The 18,567-nt window shown below is 39.2% G+C and overlaps 1 protein-coding gene and 1 long non-coding RNA gene across 4 annotated transcripts in view; one reads left to right on the top strand and one right to left on the bottom strand.

Annotated features, from left to right (window-relative positions):
• The window catches only part of NFKB1 (nuclear factor kappa B subunit 1), a 115,605-nt gene that overhangs the window by 51,446 nt on the left and 45,592 nt on the right, over positions 1–18,567 (bottom strand). The window contains exon 1 of one of the 3 annotated variants that reach the window (XM_055385418.2): positions 12,007–12,048. The exons of the other annotated variants lie outside the window; for them this stretch is intronic. Coding sequence (XP_055241393.2) covers positions 12,007–12,033 — 27 coding nt within the window. The 5' untranslated portion in view covers positions 12,034–12,048. Of the gene's footprint in view, positions 1–12,006; positions 12,049–18,567 lie in introns of those variants that run through there. 3 annotated transcript variants of the gene reach the window in all.
• Positions 240–5,460, top strand: LOC129533195 (uncharacterized). Its single transcript, XR_008679275.1, has 3 exons — positions 240–616; positions 979–1,082; positions 5,343–5,460. It is a non-coding gene; the product is annotated as an uncharacterized lncRNA (long non-coding RNA).

Raw genomic sequence — 18,567 nt, 5'->3', positions numbered from 1 at the left:
GGAGCCAAAACCTAGATTAGTTGGTCACCCTATCTCCTTAGCTCATACTGTACTTTTTGAAGAACTGAATAACCTAAGCCCCAAATCTCTCAACTACGCAGTAATTCAAAATGCATAAATCTGTACAAGCAGCCCACAGCTTGAACGAAAGAGAGACAGAGAGAAAAAGAAAGGAAGAAAAGGAAGGAGGAAAGGGAGGAAGGAACGATGGGATGGAGGGAGGGAGGGAGAGAGGGAGGGAGGATGGGAATCACACCTAAAGATAACTCTGATGGAAGTCCTAATGATATAAACTTGAGGAAGACCCTAAACCTGCCAATAATATTTGGAAAGAGACAGAATCCTTTTCGACTAGCCTACTTCTACTATAAACTTCATTAAATGGATTCATATTTTATTGAAGCAGGGTTTTGGTACAATTTTCTTAGTAGGGACTTTTTCCCAACCCAATATTTCATCCAAGAGTCGAAAAGCTGATCAGAGTTGGCATTATTCCCCAGAGGGTTTGCAGGGAGAGAAGTTTCACGTGTCAACAAAGGACAGACTCCCCTACAGTCAACTGTGCAGCTCCACCTCAAGGCCTGTATGCATGCACTTGGCTAGAACTGCTGCAAAGGTTTGCTTCTAAACCTTCTAACCTCCTTCTCAAAGAGCAGGGTCCCCAGAGCAAGCCAATCACGAAGAGGGTTGCTAATGAAATTTGATCTTGACCACCTCAAAGCACAAAAAATTTCTTAAACAGGTATAACATTAAAAAAAAAAAAAACTCTGGGTATAAAGCTAATTATGAACTCAGTGCTTTCCCTTTAACAAGGAGAAAGTCTTTGCCCTTAAATGTGGGATGGGGAATGAGAAGTTCTGGGTTTTCTCCAAAGCTGACTGCTGTCCCTAGATACTCTCTATAGATTGCTGATGCCAGTTGTGTTTCTTGGTGTTGACATCTGAAATCAGTCTTTGTTATGATGATATATCCCACAGGGGCTTCTTCAGCAATAAATCAAGAGTGAAAGAACACGAAATAAACCATGTAATTACACTTTTAAGTGACACCAGCACAGGAATGCAAGAGAGCAAGGCATGAGGTAATGCTTCATTTGGGTGAAATCAGCTAGGCTTTCCAATTTAATAGGACACCAGAAGGAATCCATAATTAAAGCCCAATCACGTCAGATAACTGGGCTCTTCAATGTTACCATTATGAGGCAATTAGTCTCTGGTACTGAAGGAAAGAGGTCCGAGGTATCCTCAAAAAGTACTCATGTATTTTTCATATTACTACTTCACGGCTGAAGGGTGGCAAGAATGAGGAACTGGGTAGTTCCTGAGGTAAAGGAGCTGAACATGCTGCCAGTGACTCATGTGCTGTTGGATCCATTTGAAAGAGTCCAAGTCAGCATCGCATCATCTGGTTTTCACAGAGACCACAGGGCAACGGACAGGGAGCCCCCTGGGTTTTGTGGACTTTCCAAAATACTGATGAAAGAAGAAAGCTGAAGTGTGAGAAGACAGTGATACTATTTGCAAGTTATATGGCACATGAAGACACTGGCACTCTAACATGGGGGAGACCATACTTCATAGGATGTCATGATGACGGAGAACTGTTTGCAATCGATTCAGAAATTCATTTGCTCTACGGAGAACTTAGTTCTTTTTATTCAGTCTCCCTTTTACTTCTTTGAATAGTGGTTCCTTTGAAAATTAAGTTTATAGAGAGCAACTGTGTCTGTTAGGTTTTTTTCAAAGCGTCTGAACATTGCAGACTCTTATTAAGAGTTAAGCTTTCGGGCCGGGCGTGGTGGCTCATGCCTGTAATCCCAGCACTTTCGGAGGCCGAGACGGGTAGATCACCTGAGGTCAGGAGTTTGAGACCAGCCTGGCCAACATGATGAAGCCCTGTCTTTACTAAAAATACAAAATATTAGCCGGGCATGGTGGTGTGCACCTGTAATCCCAGCTATTCGGCAGGCTGAGGCAGGAGAATCACTTGAACCCAGGAGGTGGAGGTTGCAGTGAGCCAAGATCAAGACACTGCCCCTCCAGCCTGGGTGACAGAGCAAGACTCTGTTTAAAAAAAAAAAAAAAGAGTTAAGCTTTCAGTTAAAGTCAAGGAGACAAAGGTGACAAAACTGAGTACTCAGCTACCCAGGGACACTGTAAGAGCATGGACTTTAGGCGCAAACTAGCTGGGCTTGAAGATAGTTCCCCATTTCCTGGTTGTGTGACTTTGGGCACTGCTCAGTTTCCCCATCTGTAAAAGGGAGATGATGATAATAGTATCTCAAAGGGTTGTTGTGAGGACTAAATACATTAATGCATGTAAAGCCTTTACAACAATGCTCAACAAATAATAGTAGTTTAAAAGCATTAACTTCTTATTTATTAATTTATTACTGTAAAGTACTCTTCCACCTAGAGAACTTTAAACAATATGACCATCCTGAGATTTTTTTTTTAAGTACTATCTAAAAGCAGGTGGCTGGAATAAACGACTGATTTAGGTCACTTCTATTTCCAGGGTAAATATTTTTTTGCATGCCATATTTTATTGGGCTTTGCTAATTTTCCAGTAGTAATTATGTTATTATAGTAACAGCTATCATTCTTGGAGATACTCAGGACTTCTTGGCATTCTTGATGAAACTTAAGATTTTCTTCCAGGAGCTTTATGACTCGATACCTACTGATGACCACATGCTGGATCTGCTTTTTGAATAAGATGTAGAAACCATGGGTCTCAGATCATACCAATCTTAGTCAAATTACCTCTTTTTATTTAAAACAATTTTGTCACGTTGGGGTAAAGTACATGCTGGTTCTTCAAAGGTGGTTACAGGACGTAGTCTATAATTTTCTAGGAATCAGGATTTGAACTGTCCACTTTGCTCTTTGGGTAAATTCGGCCAAATCACTTTGGCAGAATGTAGAGTTAACATGAATGTAAGAGGTGATACATGAAGCAGTTCTTTTCTGCTTAGCTTTTCTTGTGAAGTGATTGATGATGATGATGATGACAATGGTAATGAAGAAGAGGAGGGGAAAATACACAATTTTCAAACGGAAATCTGTCCTGACTTCACGTGTGCACCTCACTTTGTCCTCTACTGCACTAAGCAGCAGAACAATGTGGTAAAGTCTAGGAAGTCTGAAGCCAGGCTGCCCGGCTCAAGACCGACTGTTACCACTTAGCTGTGTCAACGGGGAAAGATGGTTAACATCTCTGGATTTCAGTTTCTCTGCCTTTAAAGTTAAAAGGAATAATACACTTGATTTCATAGGACTTTTTTTTAGGATTAAATGAGTTAATGCAGTGCTTGGCACTTAATGGGATTAGCAATCCCAAATATAAATCCTCTCTCCCACCTAGGTAATACCTCACTAATAACCAACATTTCTCTATTTATTCAGTGAGTATTTAAAGCCCCTCCTATGTTCCACACATTGCAGTAAACTAGTGGATGAAGCGATGCATGGTGAATGCAGAACAGACACAATCTCTGTTCTTGTGGAGAATTAAAGAGTGGGACTGACACTAATCAAATAATCTCACAAATAAATGTAAAAGTGTAACTGAGAAGAGCTTACAAAGGAGATATATAAGAAGCACTTGACCGGGTCAGAAGGTCAGGGAAAGCTTCCTGAGGGAGTACTGAGGGTGGAGATCCGAAAGAAGGCTAGGAATATAACCAGGCAAGGGGGTGGGTGAGGCCAAAGGGTTTAGAGAGTCTTCCTGGCAGGAAAAACAGCACATGCAAAGAAAGGCTCTGTGCTCAGAGTCCTACTCAGGACCTCCTTGGACCTACCCATTATCACGTCTCAGGATTTTCTTCAAGCTGACAACTCCCAGGTTGTTCCTCCACTTCCCTATTGAGAAGCACCCATTCTTCAAGAGGAAGACCTGAACCTGAATCTTCCATGACACCCTCCTCACCACTTTAGCCCACAAGGCTCCACTACTGCCTCCTTTTTCTGAAATGTGATTGGAAGGGACAGGCAGGAAAACCATATGCAACCTAGCGCAATATGAAGACAGGGTTCAGTAACTAAATGATTACTGTCAAATTTCTCTTGCTTGTTAAACTCCCAGAGCCTATATAGCTATACTTCCTAACTTACTGTGTTTTATGGAACATGCTAACTCAGATAATCCCCACAACAGCCCTGTGGGGTCAGAGGTGGTACCCCATTTCACAGCTGGAGGAACTGGGGCTCAGTAAGATAAGGTAGGTTGCCATGGTTCCTATAAATGGAGCGATCAGGCAATCCTTGAGCTTGGGTCTGTCCACCTCAACAAACTATTCACATTTCCCATTGCTCTGTGCTACCATGTGACATGATCATTTTTTCTTCTGTGTGTGTGCAGTCTCCTCAGTGTTTCATAGCTCTGCTTTGCCTAGAGAGTGTTGATAGATGACAGTTATTCCTAAACACCTTGTTTGTTTGGCTTTGCTGGTATGTGTTGTGAGAAGAGAGGTCTCAGGAATGGCTATAAGAAATGGTAGAGGTGTATCTGTCCCCTTGCAAGGCTCCTTCATAGAATCATGCCACAGACATGAAACCATGCATTCATTCTTTTCTGTGAGGTTGCAAGTCAGATTATCAGGCACACACACACAAAAAAAAAAAAAAAAAAAAGGAAAGAAAGAAAGAGAAGAACGCTATTTTAATAATATTTCTTCTCTCAGGGATGAAAAACAGTCAGGCTTTATTGTTCATTACTTGTTGAGCAACCAGGGCAACCAGGAAGGACAGAATGACCTTTACCAAATAAGATAGTACAGAATTATGTCCAACACAGTTTCTGGCATAAAAAGATGCTTAGTAAAGTTAGTCTCTTCTTTCTCTGTCAGGCAGGAGACTTCAAGTTGATCCACTCAGTGATCCAATCCCAGCTTTTCCCCCTCCTAGCTCTGTGGCCTTACACAGATTAGATAACCTCTCTGAGTCTTAAGCTCTACATCTACACAATGGGCCAATCACATGACTTCAGAGGGCTGCCGTGGGGACTACGCAGTCCCTGGTACATGGTAGGTACTATTAAAGTGCCAGTTTCTTTCCTTCTCTATTATTTGTAAAGACCCTTGGGCCTCCGAAAGGCCCTGTGAGGGAGGCAGAGTTGACTCTATTACCCCTATTTTGTAGATAAGAAAACAGAAGTTCAAACAGATTAACAAAGTGACATAACCCAAAGTCATACAGCCAAGACACAGAGGACTCTGGAATTCATTATGAGTCTTCTGAATATAAATGTGGTATTCTCAGTAAGGTAGGGGATGGCATGAAAAAAATCCTCTTTGACCCACTATTAATGGCATGTTTTTTTGTTTTTCTTTTCCTGGTAGTACTCATGGATTTGCATTGATTCACTGACACTCTTTCACCTTGTTTAGTGCCCTTTTTGAAAAACCAACAGCGTATATGGCTCATGATATCAGGCTGGGATTAGAAGAGCAAACTGCCATTTGACATAATAAGCTAAGAAGTTCTCGTGAATTACACAGAGATGATGAATAAAATCTCTATGTATAACTTTGCTCTGAAAGTTTTATCTTTTCCCTCATACTTTGACCCAGGGTTTCCTTTTTTATTTTAACTTTCAGTTTTACCACATCAGATATAGCTGCTTACAAATCATGCTGCTTTCGAGAAAGAAGTAACACACTATTGCTAATTCCAAGAATTGCTGGGAACTTGTATCTCAACAGGTGTCATTCCATCATTAGCAAATTACAAATAAATCTTTACGTTTGGATGGCCTAATCATTCATCACTGCAAAATAATATGGGAGGAGCAGAGAGTTTGTAATTTATAAATGCACTGTCTTATAAATGTTCATGTATGTCACTTTTTTTTTTGCCAGTTGTGTGGATTTTTAAACAGAAAATAATGTATACAATACTGATATTCTAGTGCCATTTCTTATATTTCTTTTTCTTTCTTTCTTTTTTTTTTTTTTTTTTAAGGGACAGGGTCTTGCTCTGTCATTCAGGCTGGAGTACAGTGGTATGATCATGGCTCACTGAAGACTCAACCTCCTGGCTCAGGCAATCTTCCTGCCTCAGCCTCCTAGGTAGCTAGGACTACAGGTGCATGCCACCACACCTGGTTAATTTTTTTTTTTTTTCCCATATAGACAGAGTCTCGCTATGTTGCCCGGGCTGGCCTTGAACTCATGGCCTCAAGGGAGCTTCCCACCTAAGCCTCCTAAAGTGCTAGGATTACTGGCATGAGCCACTGTGCCTGGCCTCTTTTCTGTATTTCTTACCATCTTTACTACACTACATGCATTTTCAAATTCTTCTTCAAAGTATAATATATATAATATTAATTCAAATCTTCAAAAAAATATCCTCTATCTGATCACTTCTTACCACCTTCACTGCTACTCCCTTGGTTTCCAGCCACCATCATCTGTCTCCTAAGCTTTTGCTCCTGTGTTTCCTCTGCTTGTCCTGTCTCCCCATGGCTTATTTTCCTGAGTGATCCTGTTCAAGCCATGTCATGCCATGCCATGTCTTATCACTCCTTCACTCAAAATCCTCCCAAAGTGAAAGCTGTTAAAGCTGAGTGATTAGTGCAAGGGGGCTCATTATACTATTCTGTGTTTGTATATGACTACATTTTTATATGTTAAAAAGTTAAAACAAAAACCTTTAATATTTCTCTATATTAAAAGACAAAATCGTTATAATGGCTTACAAGGCCCTAGGCGATCTGACCATCTCATGTCCTCTCCGTCCTTTTTCTTCTTACTCCTATGCAGCCACATCAGTTTCTCACTGTTCTTGAACTTGCCAGGTGAGCAATCTTAGCTTTTGCACTTTGTATTTCTTCTGCCTAGAACACTCTTTCCAGGGACATCTGTATACCTGTATATTTCTTACCTGCTTTCAGGCTTTACATAATTGCCATCTCTCAAGGTGGCCTTCACTGACCACTCTACCCCTACCAAAACTTTGACCCCCTAATCCCTTGCTCCTTTCTCTGCTTAATTTTTCTTTATACATTAATAACCATCTAATACTACACATTTCATGTATTTTGATTACTGCCTCTCTTCTCCATTAGGATGGAGGCTCAGAGTGGGGAAGCTGGGTGTGGTAGTGTGCACCTGTAGTGCCGGCTACTTGGGAGACTGAGGTAGGAGTGTCCTTTGAGCCCAGAAGTTCAAGGTGGCAATGGGCTATGATCACACCACTGCACTCCAGCCTGGGCAACAGGGTGAGACCCTGTCTCTTAAAAAAATGAAATAAAAACAGTGAGGATATTGATTTATTCTCTGCTGTATCCTCAGTGCTTGAAATAATGCTTGTCATATTGTGGGCATTCAATAATTAATACACTAATGAATGCATAATTAAGACAGGATAAAGTGTTATTTATGGAAGGCAATTACTAAAATATAAAGGGTTGGGTTAGGTGGTGGGTAGTGGGTGAGGAGTGGAGATAACTGTACTCTTTTTTTTGTTGTCTTTTAAAAAATGGCCAATTGAATACTATGCAGAAATGAAAAAGAACAAGATCATGTCCTTTGCAGGGACATGGATGGAGCTGGAGGTCATTATCCTTAGCAAACTAACACCAGAACAGAAAACCCATTATTACAGATACTGCATATTCTCACTTATAAGTGGGAGCTAAATGATGAGAACACATTGCCACATAGAGGGAAACAACACACACTGGGGCCTATCAAAGGGTGGAGGGTGGGAGGATAGACAGGATCAGGAAAAAGAACTAATAGATATTAGGCTTAATACCTGAGTGATGAAATAATCAGTACAACAAACCCCCATGACACGTCTACCTATGTAACAAACCTGCACATCCTGCCCATAAAACTTAAAAGTAAAAAAAAAAAAAAAAAAAGGCTAGATATCAATGTAGCATCTCAATAGGCTATTTAAATTAGAATATGATTATTACACACCAGAGCAGAACACTGGTCTAAATTGGAGGCAGGGTTTCTGGCTGGGGGCTCTGGTTGCTGCACTGGCCCTACAGTATCTGGTAAAAAGGAATCTAACCACTAAGAGGTAGGAATTCTGCCAGCTGTGGGAAAGTGAAGTGAGGGCAACTCTCGAATAATCATCCTTCGAAAACTAAGGCGGCAGTTCTTCCCTCAAATTCCAAGACACCCCCTTATACTTCTCTCTTCCCACCCTAACTGCTATTGCCCATTAGGCATTCTCTCTTGTACTGATGAGTCTTGGCACCAGACTCAAATATTTCCTCTATGCTTCATTTTGTTGTTTCCCTCAGGGATCCAGGATTTGCATTTCTGGTCCATCTCAATTTCACTGTCTGTTATTCCTCAAATGAGAGGGCCCTTCTTTGATATTCACTGTGGTGATGGATAGGAACAACTACCCCACAGGACTTTATCAGGGGTAGTCCTGATAGTAGCAGGGGTACACCTCCAAGATCTCAAACTGGTGGAGTATGTTTCAATAAAGAGCACAGGCTTTGGAGTAAGACATAGCTGGCTCTGAATCTGGGCTCCCATGACCATCTGGGGGACTCTGGGAGAGTTACTTAACTTTTTTACTTGCTTTCTCATTTGTAAAATGTGAATACAAATATATAATCTCTAAATTTTCTGAGGATTAAAGGAGGTAAAGTGTCTAGTACAGTTTTTGCTATATCAAAACCACAAAATAAATGACAGCAATTCTTATTTCTCTCTTCCTACCTTAAGCAGATATCTGCAGTTGAGATTCTCTCTTGACTTTAATGAGAAGGTAGAAGTCACTGCGTGCAAGTTCCTTCACTCTCTCTTCTCCTTACTGTTACTGAGGCTCAAAACATCCCTGTTACTTCACATATCCTCTCCTAATTCAGAGAAACATGTTTGTTCCCTTTTCCAGGGCTAACCATTCTGTTTTTACCCTTAATGTTTATTCCTGATCTTCTTGAATTACCCTTCTCTTTCTCTCTTCCAAAGGATTTTTTCCCTTGTCTACAGATGAGCACTGCTTTTCTTCCTTATTCTAAAAAAAAGCCCCTTCTGGATAATGATGATGACAACTGTAAAGGTTAACATTTATTGAAACCTATGGGCTGGGCATGATACCAAGAAATACTGAACGATTCTTTCATTTGCTCTTCTCTACAATCCAATGAGAAAGGTTCTTAAGAGGAACTTATATCTGTTTGAATGCCATTCTATTTCTCCCTACAAAGTACATAAGAAAATCTCTAATTACTAATGCTGAACCGCCACCACTTAATCTGAGGCCCTTTGCAAATGTAAGTAATCCCCCGATCCATCAAATGAAAAAGTGTGTAAAGGTCATGACAGATTCCATGTTTCCAAACCCACTAGCCATTTATTATTCCTCAACCCTACTTGACCTCTTTGGGAATGGGATATGTTACCATTCCCTCCTTGAAAGTCTCCCCCAACTCCCCATTTCACTGGCTGCTTTTGCTAAGGCACTCTTCTTCCTGCTCAAAGAGATGTTTCAGCAGAGATCGATGCTCAGTCCATTTCTCACCTTTATCGTGATCACGCCCTTGACATTCTTATCAAGTCTCCTGGATTGAATTGTCTACTCCATGCAGATGATGGCTAAATTGAAATCTCATGTTCTCATCTTCTTTTTAAGCATGTGCAACATTTCCAGCTGTTTGTAGGGTATCTTCCTGTCCATAATACCGTTACAGCTCAATGTGCCCAAAACTGAACTAATCACCTTTCTTCTCAAAGCTACTCCACCTCCTGGAAATGGAAATACAAATGCCGCCTTCTAAAAAAGTGCAGCAAAATCCTCTTTTCATCTTGGATTCCTGTCTCTTGTCTTTTATGTTTAACCAGTTGCCAAACTTCAGCTGAGTACCACCCCAAAAATCTCAGTTTGTCCCTTTCTTCCATTCTCATTCCTTAGTTTATCTATCTTAGCTTGAACTCTTAGTTTAGCTCATGAAGAATCACTGCAATTCTTCCAACTAGTGTCTCTGGGCCTTTCCCTTCCAATATCAGTTAGCAGATTGCTACCAGATTTGTAATCCTAAAGCACAATGCTGCTGATAATTTCTCATTCCTATATAAAATTTCTATAGCTTACCCATTTTCTAAAAACATACAGTTTAAATTCTTGCATGATTTGGCCTTATCTACTATCTCCGGCCTTATTACCACCCTTGCCTTCCATGTGCTCTTCATTCCAGCAAATTATTTATTATTCTCCATTCGATCTCAGAGATTTCTACTTTTGAGCCTTTGCTGCTTTTTCTGCTGTGCTGTTTTCCCTCGTTAGATCTGTGCTTTCATACATCTCTCCCTTGAATCCTTCTATAATCATCCCAACTAGCCGACTCTTAGAAATTTATCTTTACATTAGAGCAATTAGGTCATTTACTCTTTCATTCAAAAATTATCTTGTTCAACAATTCCCACATGGCAGCCGCAGGTGCTGGTTATGCTGGTGATTCAGGTATTTAAGGGCATATCTTCGTCTCTCTATTAAATGGATTGTTTCCTGAGGACAAAGGCACTATTTAATTTTCTCTGTTTTTCCAACCCCTAGAACAGAACCAGTACCTACTTAATCAATATTTGTTAAAAGAGCTAGTGAATAAATAAATAATTGTCTCCAGGCTACACTGAAAAAGGAGGGAGCAGAAAAGTGGTGTTCCCAGGCAACATTAGGAAAGGCTGAGGACAGTGGGGCCCAACAGGCTATCCAGCTGTTGAATGGTTACTGTCCTTTGGCAGGGTTCATCTCCCTAATCTAACTCTGAGGGATCCCTGAGGAGTTTTTGCAAAGTCCTAGCAAAAGTTGAGTACATGAAGCTGATTAACTTTTGGAATTTTACTAACTCCTCTGCTTGAAACCACAGTTAGGAACACCTAACCCTGGCAATATTCTTATTCCTAAAAGGATTATTTTTTGAAGCCCTTGTACTCCCTTATGCTTTTCTACTTCGAGAAGCAATTTTCATTTACAGAGACACTGGCTGCAGAGACGCTAAAACATCTTAAATGTTTATAAATTCACCTCTCAGGTATTAACAGAATTCGACCTTGAGACACAGTTTTCCTATTGTGTGGGGGCTTGGCCAAGGAGGCAAACAATCACCAAGGGTTGGCTCTAGGTAAAACCAGAAGCGAGACTGAGAGATGTACTGCCCTGGCTGCTGGCCCTGTGTGATCTCACATTCACCACCAGCAGGGAGACTCCGCAAGGCAGCTGCATGAGGAGGGCTTTCTCCATCAGCGTCCTAGAGACATGCTATCATTCCCACTGGAACACAGCCTTAACTTCACAGTGTCAGTTTATGCTTCTGAGTCACTGAAAAATATCCCAAGAGTGCAAAAATAGGAAACATTAAACTCCCTAAAGTTGTAATTTAAGTATGATTCCGCTTGGAGAAAACAACAGGGATGACAGCACAGTTTATAGAGAGTCTGAATAAACTGTGCTTAACATAAATGTCTCAAAATTCGAGAATTTTGAGAATGTTCAAAATTTTCATTTCGGTATAACGGAAGAATGTTCTCTATTACACCAAATACATTTGTGTCAGGCACATCTTTTCCCAAATGTGGCATATTAAGCTTACCTTTCTCAAATATGTTTTAACTTCTTATTTATTTATTTACAGGCCTAGCCTGAAGTCTGCAAATTTTCAGATAAAAACATTTGGGTTAATTTTTAGTGCTGCAGTAGGTGGCCAGAGTTCTAGTCACCAGGTACTGCTATGATACTGCGTGAGTCACCTAACCTCTTTGGGCCTTTTAATTCTTCATTTGCAGAATCACTAGATAATGTCTCACTCATTTTCCAGCTCTAAAATTCTATGATTCCTAGTCATATGCATAGGACACAGAAGACAACATCCAAAGATCACATTTTCAAACTACAAAAAAAAACTTTACCATCACAGAATTTCTGAGTTGGAAAGAACCTTATAGGTAAACTTAACTTTAAAATTGTGAACATTTTAAATACATTTCACCACAATTACAAACTGAGAAAACATACAATCAACACTCAAATTACCTGTTGCAATGGGACCTCTGATAGCATGGAAAATCAAAATTTAGAGACAAAGAAAAACCTTCATGTTAGGCAAAGATTTCAACTTTTGTCATTAAAACTGAGACTGAGTACCCAAAGTGTTTATTTTCAGTAAATCCAAGGAGGGCCCTCCCTGGGTAGTTAAGTCCTGATAAGAATCTGTGTGTTCTGAGGATATGTCAGAAATGCTTCAATTACATAAGTGGAGAGAGAAAAAGAGACACGCAAACAAAGATACACTGAGAAATTTTAATCTAAGAGGTTTTTTAAAAATCCTAATAACATAAAAGTAATTAGAGGAAGTAGAACACATTAGATATGATCAAAGTGTGTCCAAAACAAAAATTCTAGGTTTCTCATTTATTCATTGAAAATAGAAATTATTAATGTAAATTTCTAACATTCTTTTAAAATGATTTTAAAGTCTTTAAACACATTGTTTTTGACTCAAATTTAATTTAAAATAAGAATATCTCTGACTCTGTGATATCCAAATTTACTTGGGATTGAATATCACTGATTTCTTTTTTCTTAAAGGTATACAACCACCCTCATTATGTATTTTTCTTGCTTAGAAAATCTATTTTATCACTTTCACTGAAACCCACTGGCTAGAGAAGCAATTAGGTTCTTAATTATTGAAAATACTTAGAGACATCATTCTGTGTAGAATTTCCTTTGTACTATAGTAAATACAGCTGCCCTGTATAAAAATCTGGACCATGTTGGGAAAAAGCCAATTAACTGTCCCTTTCTTCAGAAGGAAAGTACATAAGATAAAGAGCATTTCAACTATTCTATTGTGATTTCCTGTGGAAAGCCCCTACTAAATTAAGAGAATTACAAGTGAGTAGAACTGGGAAATTTTCTTTGATTTCTTGGTGCTACTTTACTGGTCTTTTTACACTCTAGACATTAATAGGGCAAAAGAACACAATCTAAGTGTCAGACTGAGGTTAACCAAAATATTGTACCATCTACGTACTATGATGTAAACAAAAGTAGGAAGGGGGGAAACACCAAAGTTTCTCAAAGTTCTAGGATCAGCCAGTAATTTGGAAAAATGGTAGTACTTTAAACCTTCAAAAAAAACCCTTTAATGTCTTAACTTTATGTTGTTCAGCCTGTATAAACTGACTAAACACAAAGTATATGAAGTAAGTCATACATTCTACAGCTTGGATAAAGTAGTGTGTAAGCTATTAATTTCTATTATTTTGGGGGATCTGTCAGAAAATTGTAATTGTCCTATAACCAAATCTTGATTATCCCTTGTTACAGATTTATCAAGTTAAGTAAACATCTTTCTAAGGGCATACAAATAAAAAAGAAAAAAATTACTTATTATAATACAAGTTGCTTCCCTGCCCTGTAGTCTTCCTGGTCATTTTTGAACCAAATCAGTGACAATGAACTCACTTTGTCCTGAGGCGATACATTCCACCCTCAGACAGCCCTGACTGTCAGCAGCAACTGAAACCTCTATCGCCTGGGGCTTCCATTCACCGCTCCTTATTTCATCCTCTTGTGACAACAGGACACATTTAATCCTTTTTTCCCCATCACAGCCATTCATATATTTGAAGACAACCAAATCCTTCAGGCTATAAATTTCTCAGGCTCAGTAACTACTCCTCATTTGAATGAAGTTTGAGTTCTGTCACCATTCTGCTCTGAAGACACTCAAGTTGGTTTCTATTTCTCTACAAATGTGGTGCCCAGCAGTATTACACTGTATTCCTGGTGTGGCCTTTCATCGCAGAGTGCAAATGAGACCACCACTTCCTTGGTCTTATGTATCGTGTTTCCATTAATGCAGCCTAATGAGGAATTACTTGTTTCGTAGTCACATTGCATTGCTGGTTCATGTTGAGTCTGTTATTAACTAAAACTCCTAGATCTCTTTGCATGCGTTGCTGCTAAATCATCTCTCTTCCACTCTGTACTTGTAATTTGTTTTCCGCATGTGTTTATATCTTTTAAATATAATTGCTGAAGAATTGGGTCCATTGTCTCAGCTTTCAAAATTAATTTGAATTCAAATTGTTTGTTGTCTATCACTTCATGTCACCTGCAAATTTAGTAAGAACCTTCTAGGGCTGTATTCAGGACAATGATAAAATATATTAAAGTGTTTGGGGAAAGATCCCTGGAACCTATCACTAGAAATATCTCTTCAGGTTGACATCACCAGCATGGGAGATGCTGTGAATCCCTGAACTACCAAAACAGGGATCTCCAGCATCTCACTATCTCACCCTTGTAGAAATCCTGTCATAGAAGACAATGATGTAGGTTTGGTGTGATTCGTTCTTCTTACGGTGACTGAGATAGCAGCTCTCTAGTTTCTAGTTTGAGAAGTACACCTGTCAAATTCCACTTGCATTCTATCACAAATAGAGAAGGGAGAGACTATCTAGCCAGGAGGTGATCTCAAGGAGGGTATATTTTCTCCCAGTCCACCTCAACACACATACACACACACATGCGCACGCACACACACACACACACACACCAATTTAGAATATCCTTTGAAGAGGCATTCCTCCAGCAAATCCTGAGTAATACCCTGATTACTCTCTCACACATGTCTGTATCTTGGCTGTGGTGCCATGTAACCTGAGGGCTACAGAAAGATGATCACATTCATGTGTGTCAACACAGAGCCCAGCACTGTGCCTGGCAGGTGGTGTGCCTTGGATAAACACATGCTACATAAATGTAAGGAAGGTAGGAAGGCCAAGAAGTCTTTGAAATCTACAAATGAAATGTTCTGGGTTTAGATGGATTCGATTTTCTGAAATAATTCAGAACATACTTTAAATCAAGGCTCTGATTGATCCCTTTGGTTTTTATACACCTATTTTAAAAATTAATAGAACAACTTGACTTTATAATGATTTCTAAAGGGTCTAGTTAATCTCATATAAATGAAAGATGTGAAACTGACAAATGTTGATATTCAAAAAATAAAATTACTAAATCAACAGGGATGGGAAAACCCCTAAAATGGAATAGAAATAAAAAAATAGCTTAACTCTATAGCCCAATGGAAATATAAATACACAGAAGGAAAAAATCTAATCCAAGTAACTTTTGTATACATTACTCTGACTGAATGCTCTCTGTTGAACTACAAAGAAATTTTGAACCGAATATAGTAAGCTTGCAGATATTGGTATAGCCATTCTAAAACTATTCTATTTTTCTACAAATGTGTGTGTATTATTGGACTGAGCAAAATGAGTAAGCATGCTGCTATCATTGATGATGAGGGTTTTCAGTTACTGAAGAAATATGGGATATGAGATACACATTTCATATCTCAAATCCAAATACAAGTATTGGATGAGGGGAGGGAGGGAAGAAGCCTGCAGTGTTGGATTGGAATTAGAATTATGAATTAGTGTATGAACTCGAGATTTTTAAAATAATCAATTTTGTAGCTCTGCCTAATGAAAGAGTCTAGAAAAACTTCTCCTGCTAAAAGGAACTAGGACTTCTTAGAGAGATAGACGATACCTGGACTGGGGTAGTGAAGGTATAGGGTGAACCTAGAATAGCTTACAATTTCAGAAATAAGGAAAGTGTTAGGAAAAAAAAGATAGGGACATATCAAAAAGACATAGGAGCTAGCCTGAAAGACTCCCACTGGCCAAGAATAGGACAATTTAAGAATCAAAATGAATAATGACAGGAATGGCTTATAGTACAATGAATAACAAAAGAATCCACGAGTTCATACTGATGCTAATTTTAATGTTTTTTAAAGAAGAATGAAGAAAGCTCTTTTTAAAAAAACCCGGAAAAGTGACAGGAAGGATAGAAATAGAAAAATCACAAATTTATAACAATTATTGATAATTGATTTAGGAAATAATCATTCATGGATGCTAAAATCCACTGGAAGAAAGATGCTGAGGATGGTAGTTTATACCAGGGTGGCAGCATTGGAGGTGTTGAAGAATAATTAGCTTCTGAAAAAAGTGTGAAGGCACAGCCAATAAGACTACCTGATGGATTACATGTGGGATTTGAGAAGAAGAGAGGAGTCAAGGAAAACTCCAAGATTTGGGGCCTGCACAACTGGAAGGATGGAGCAACCACATTCCGGAAAGGGGAAGCTATGAGGCAGAGCAGATTGGTGGGGAAGATTTGAAATTCAGTTGTGAATATGTTAAGTCTACCAGACATCCAAGTGGCAATGTCAAACAAGTAGCTGAGCCTGGAGACTACATTTCAAAGTAGAAGTCTAGGCTGGAGAAACACCCCTCCCCCCATATATATATATAATTAATAGAACAACTATATAACTCAACACCATGAAACTTAATAGTGTTAAGACTTAATAGTGTTAAGTTTTATATATATATAAATTCAATATATATAAACAGAATATATATTATATGTATATAAAACTTACAACATAAGTTTTATACATATATAAAATGTACATATATAAATACATATATTAATCTATATTAATAGAATAATATATATTATTTTATGTATATAAAACAACACCATGAGAGGAAGGAAATGGAGAAAGAGAAGCCATTCTTGGTCAAGTTACTCATTAAGCCTCAGTTTCTAAGCTAAAACTTGGGATAAAACCATCTTTTGTGCAGAAGTGTATAAGGATAACAATAACAGATACATAGTAAGAACTCGATAAATGACACATGAGAATAACAAAGCATTTTTCTTGTTATTTCTATACTAATTGAGTATTTCTATGATTAACTGAGGCAACAATGTTAACATGTGATCTCTTTCGGAGTGTACTATCAGGCTGAAATGGGCATCATCCTATACTCGTAGGGCTACTGGCTTATAACCTCAATGCCACAATATGTTTGTAGTGGGCTGAATGGTGTACCCCCAGAATTCATGTCCACCCAGAGCCTCAGAATATTATATTATCTGGAAATGGGGTCGTTGCAATTACGATTAGTTAAGATGAGGTCACATAGGGTTATGGATGCCGTAAACACAATGACAGGTCTCTAAGAGAAAGAAGAGGGAGATCTGGACACAGGGACACAGAGAGAAGACAGTATTCATGTGAAGATGGAGACAGAAATTGGAATGATGCAGCTGCAAGTCACAAACTGCCATGAATTGTCAGCAACCACAAGAAGCTAGAAACAGGCAAGGAAGGATTATTGCCTAGAGCCTTCAAAGGGGGCATGGCCCTGCGAAGACCATGATATTGGACTTCTAGCATCCAGAACTGTGAAAGAATAAATTTCGGTTGCTTTAAACCACCTAGTTTGTGGTAACTTGTTATGGCAGCTGGCAGTGAATGCTTTTAATTTTATGCTGCCTTTGCATCCATTCTGAATATAAGCTGGACTTTCTCATACCTAAAGCAGGGCTCAGTGACCGTCGACGCAGTTTCCAGTACTACACCTCCTCCCGGTTCCTCTATGTGGCCAATCTAGATATCTGCATTATACAATTGCCACCTGGTGATCACCTCCCCATGGGCCAGCTACATATAGCCTACCTGACTGGTCTTCACTGATGCTCACACCTTGCATGGACTGTGCAGATATGCCACAGTGACTTCTTCTTCATCACACTGTGACCTCCTGGAACTCATACCTGCTTGCTTGAAACCCACCTATTAAAACTCCCTGTGGGAAATCTGTTTGGATAATGTCCTGGACCCAGTAAAGGCAATGGCCCGTGAGTTCCTTTCTCTCTCTTTCTCCACATGCTCCCTGACCTTGGTGTGTGGCCTTCCCTGGAGTGCTGTGTGCTCCCCAGGACCACTAAGTAATAAAATCTTTATTTCCATCTTGTGTTTCTCCTAATTATGGAAGGGGTGCTCTCTATCATAAGTATCCTAAATTAAAACACTGCCCTACAAAACTAATACAACTAAGGAGCCTAACAAGAATTTAATAAATTCCTTTCTGGTTTCCTACCTATGAGATTTTCATAAGAAATCATGTGTTACATCTAAAAGAAAGCTTTTGACACAGCTGATCTCAGTCTCCTATCTTAACCCCAGACAGAAGAAAGGATATGGGGTCAATATACAGCGGAAGCAATACTGATTAGAGAGACTGTACTAAAAATAAATTAATAGACTGGTGAAGGTTTTGTGTAGCTCCATGAATCCATAAATGAACCAGCAAAGCTGCCACTCAATATTTGTAGTAGTGTATTTGGTTATATAAAAATAGAAACAACTGTCATTTTTAAGTGCTTACTGTGGGGCATGTACTGAATAACTTGATTTACACATATATCCTATGACGTAGGTATTATTTTTTCAATTTCATAGATAAGGAAGCTGATGCTTAGCCAAGTTAAGTAACACTGCAAGTCGCAAAACTAGGAACCAACATCATGCCCAGCCCTGAACCAAATGACTTCAGAGCCAATGCTTTAAAACCTAAAAGTGTGGTCCACAACCACCTAAACCTCACCCCAGACCTAGAAACTGTAAATGTAGAACCAGAAATCTGCAGTTGTAATACCTCTTTCTAGGACGTCAACTAGACACCTCTTACTCCTTCTCTTGTACCTGCC

This window comes from Gorilla gorilla, chromosome 3, assembly GCF_029281585.2.
Source record: "Gorilla gorilla gorilla isolate KB3781 chromosome 3, NHGRI_mGorGor1-v2.1_pri, whole genome shotgun sequence".
Classification (NCBI taxonomy): domain Eukaryota; kingdom Metazoa; phylum Chordata; class Mammalia; order Primates; family Hominidae; genus Gorilla; species Gorilla gorilla.
This window is presented reverse-complemented; position numbering and strand designations above follow the sequence as displayed.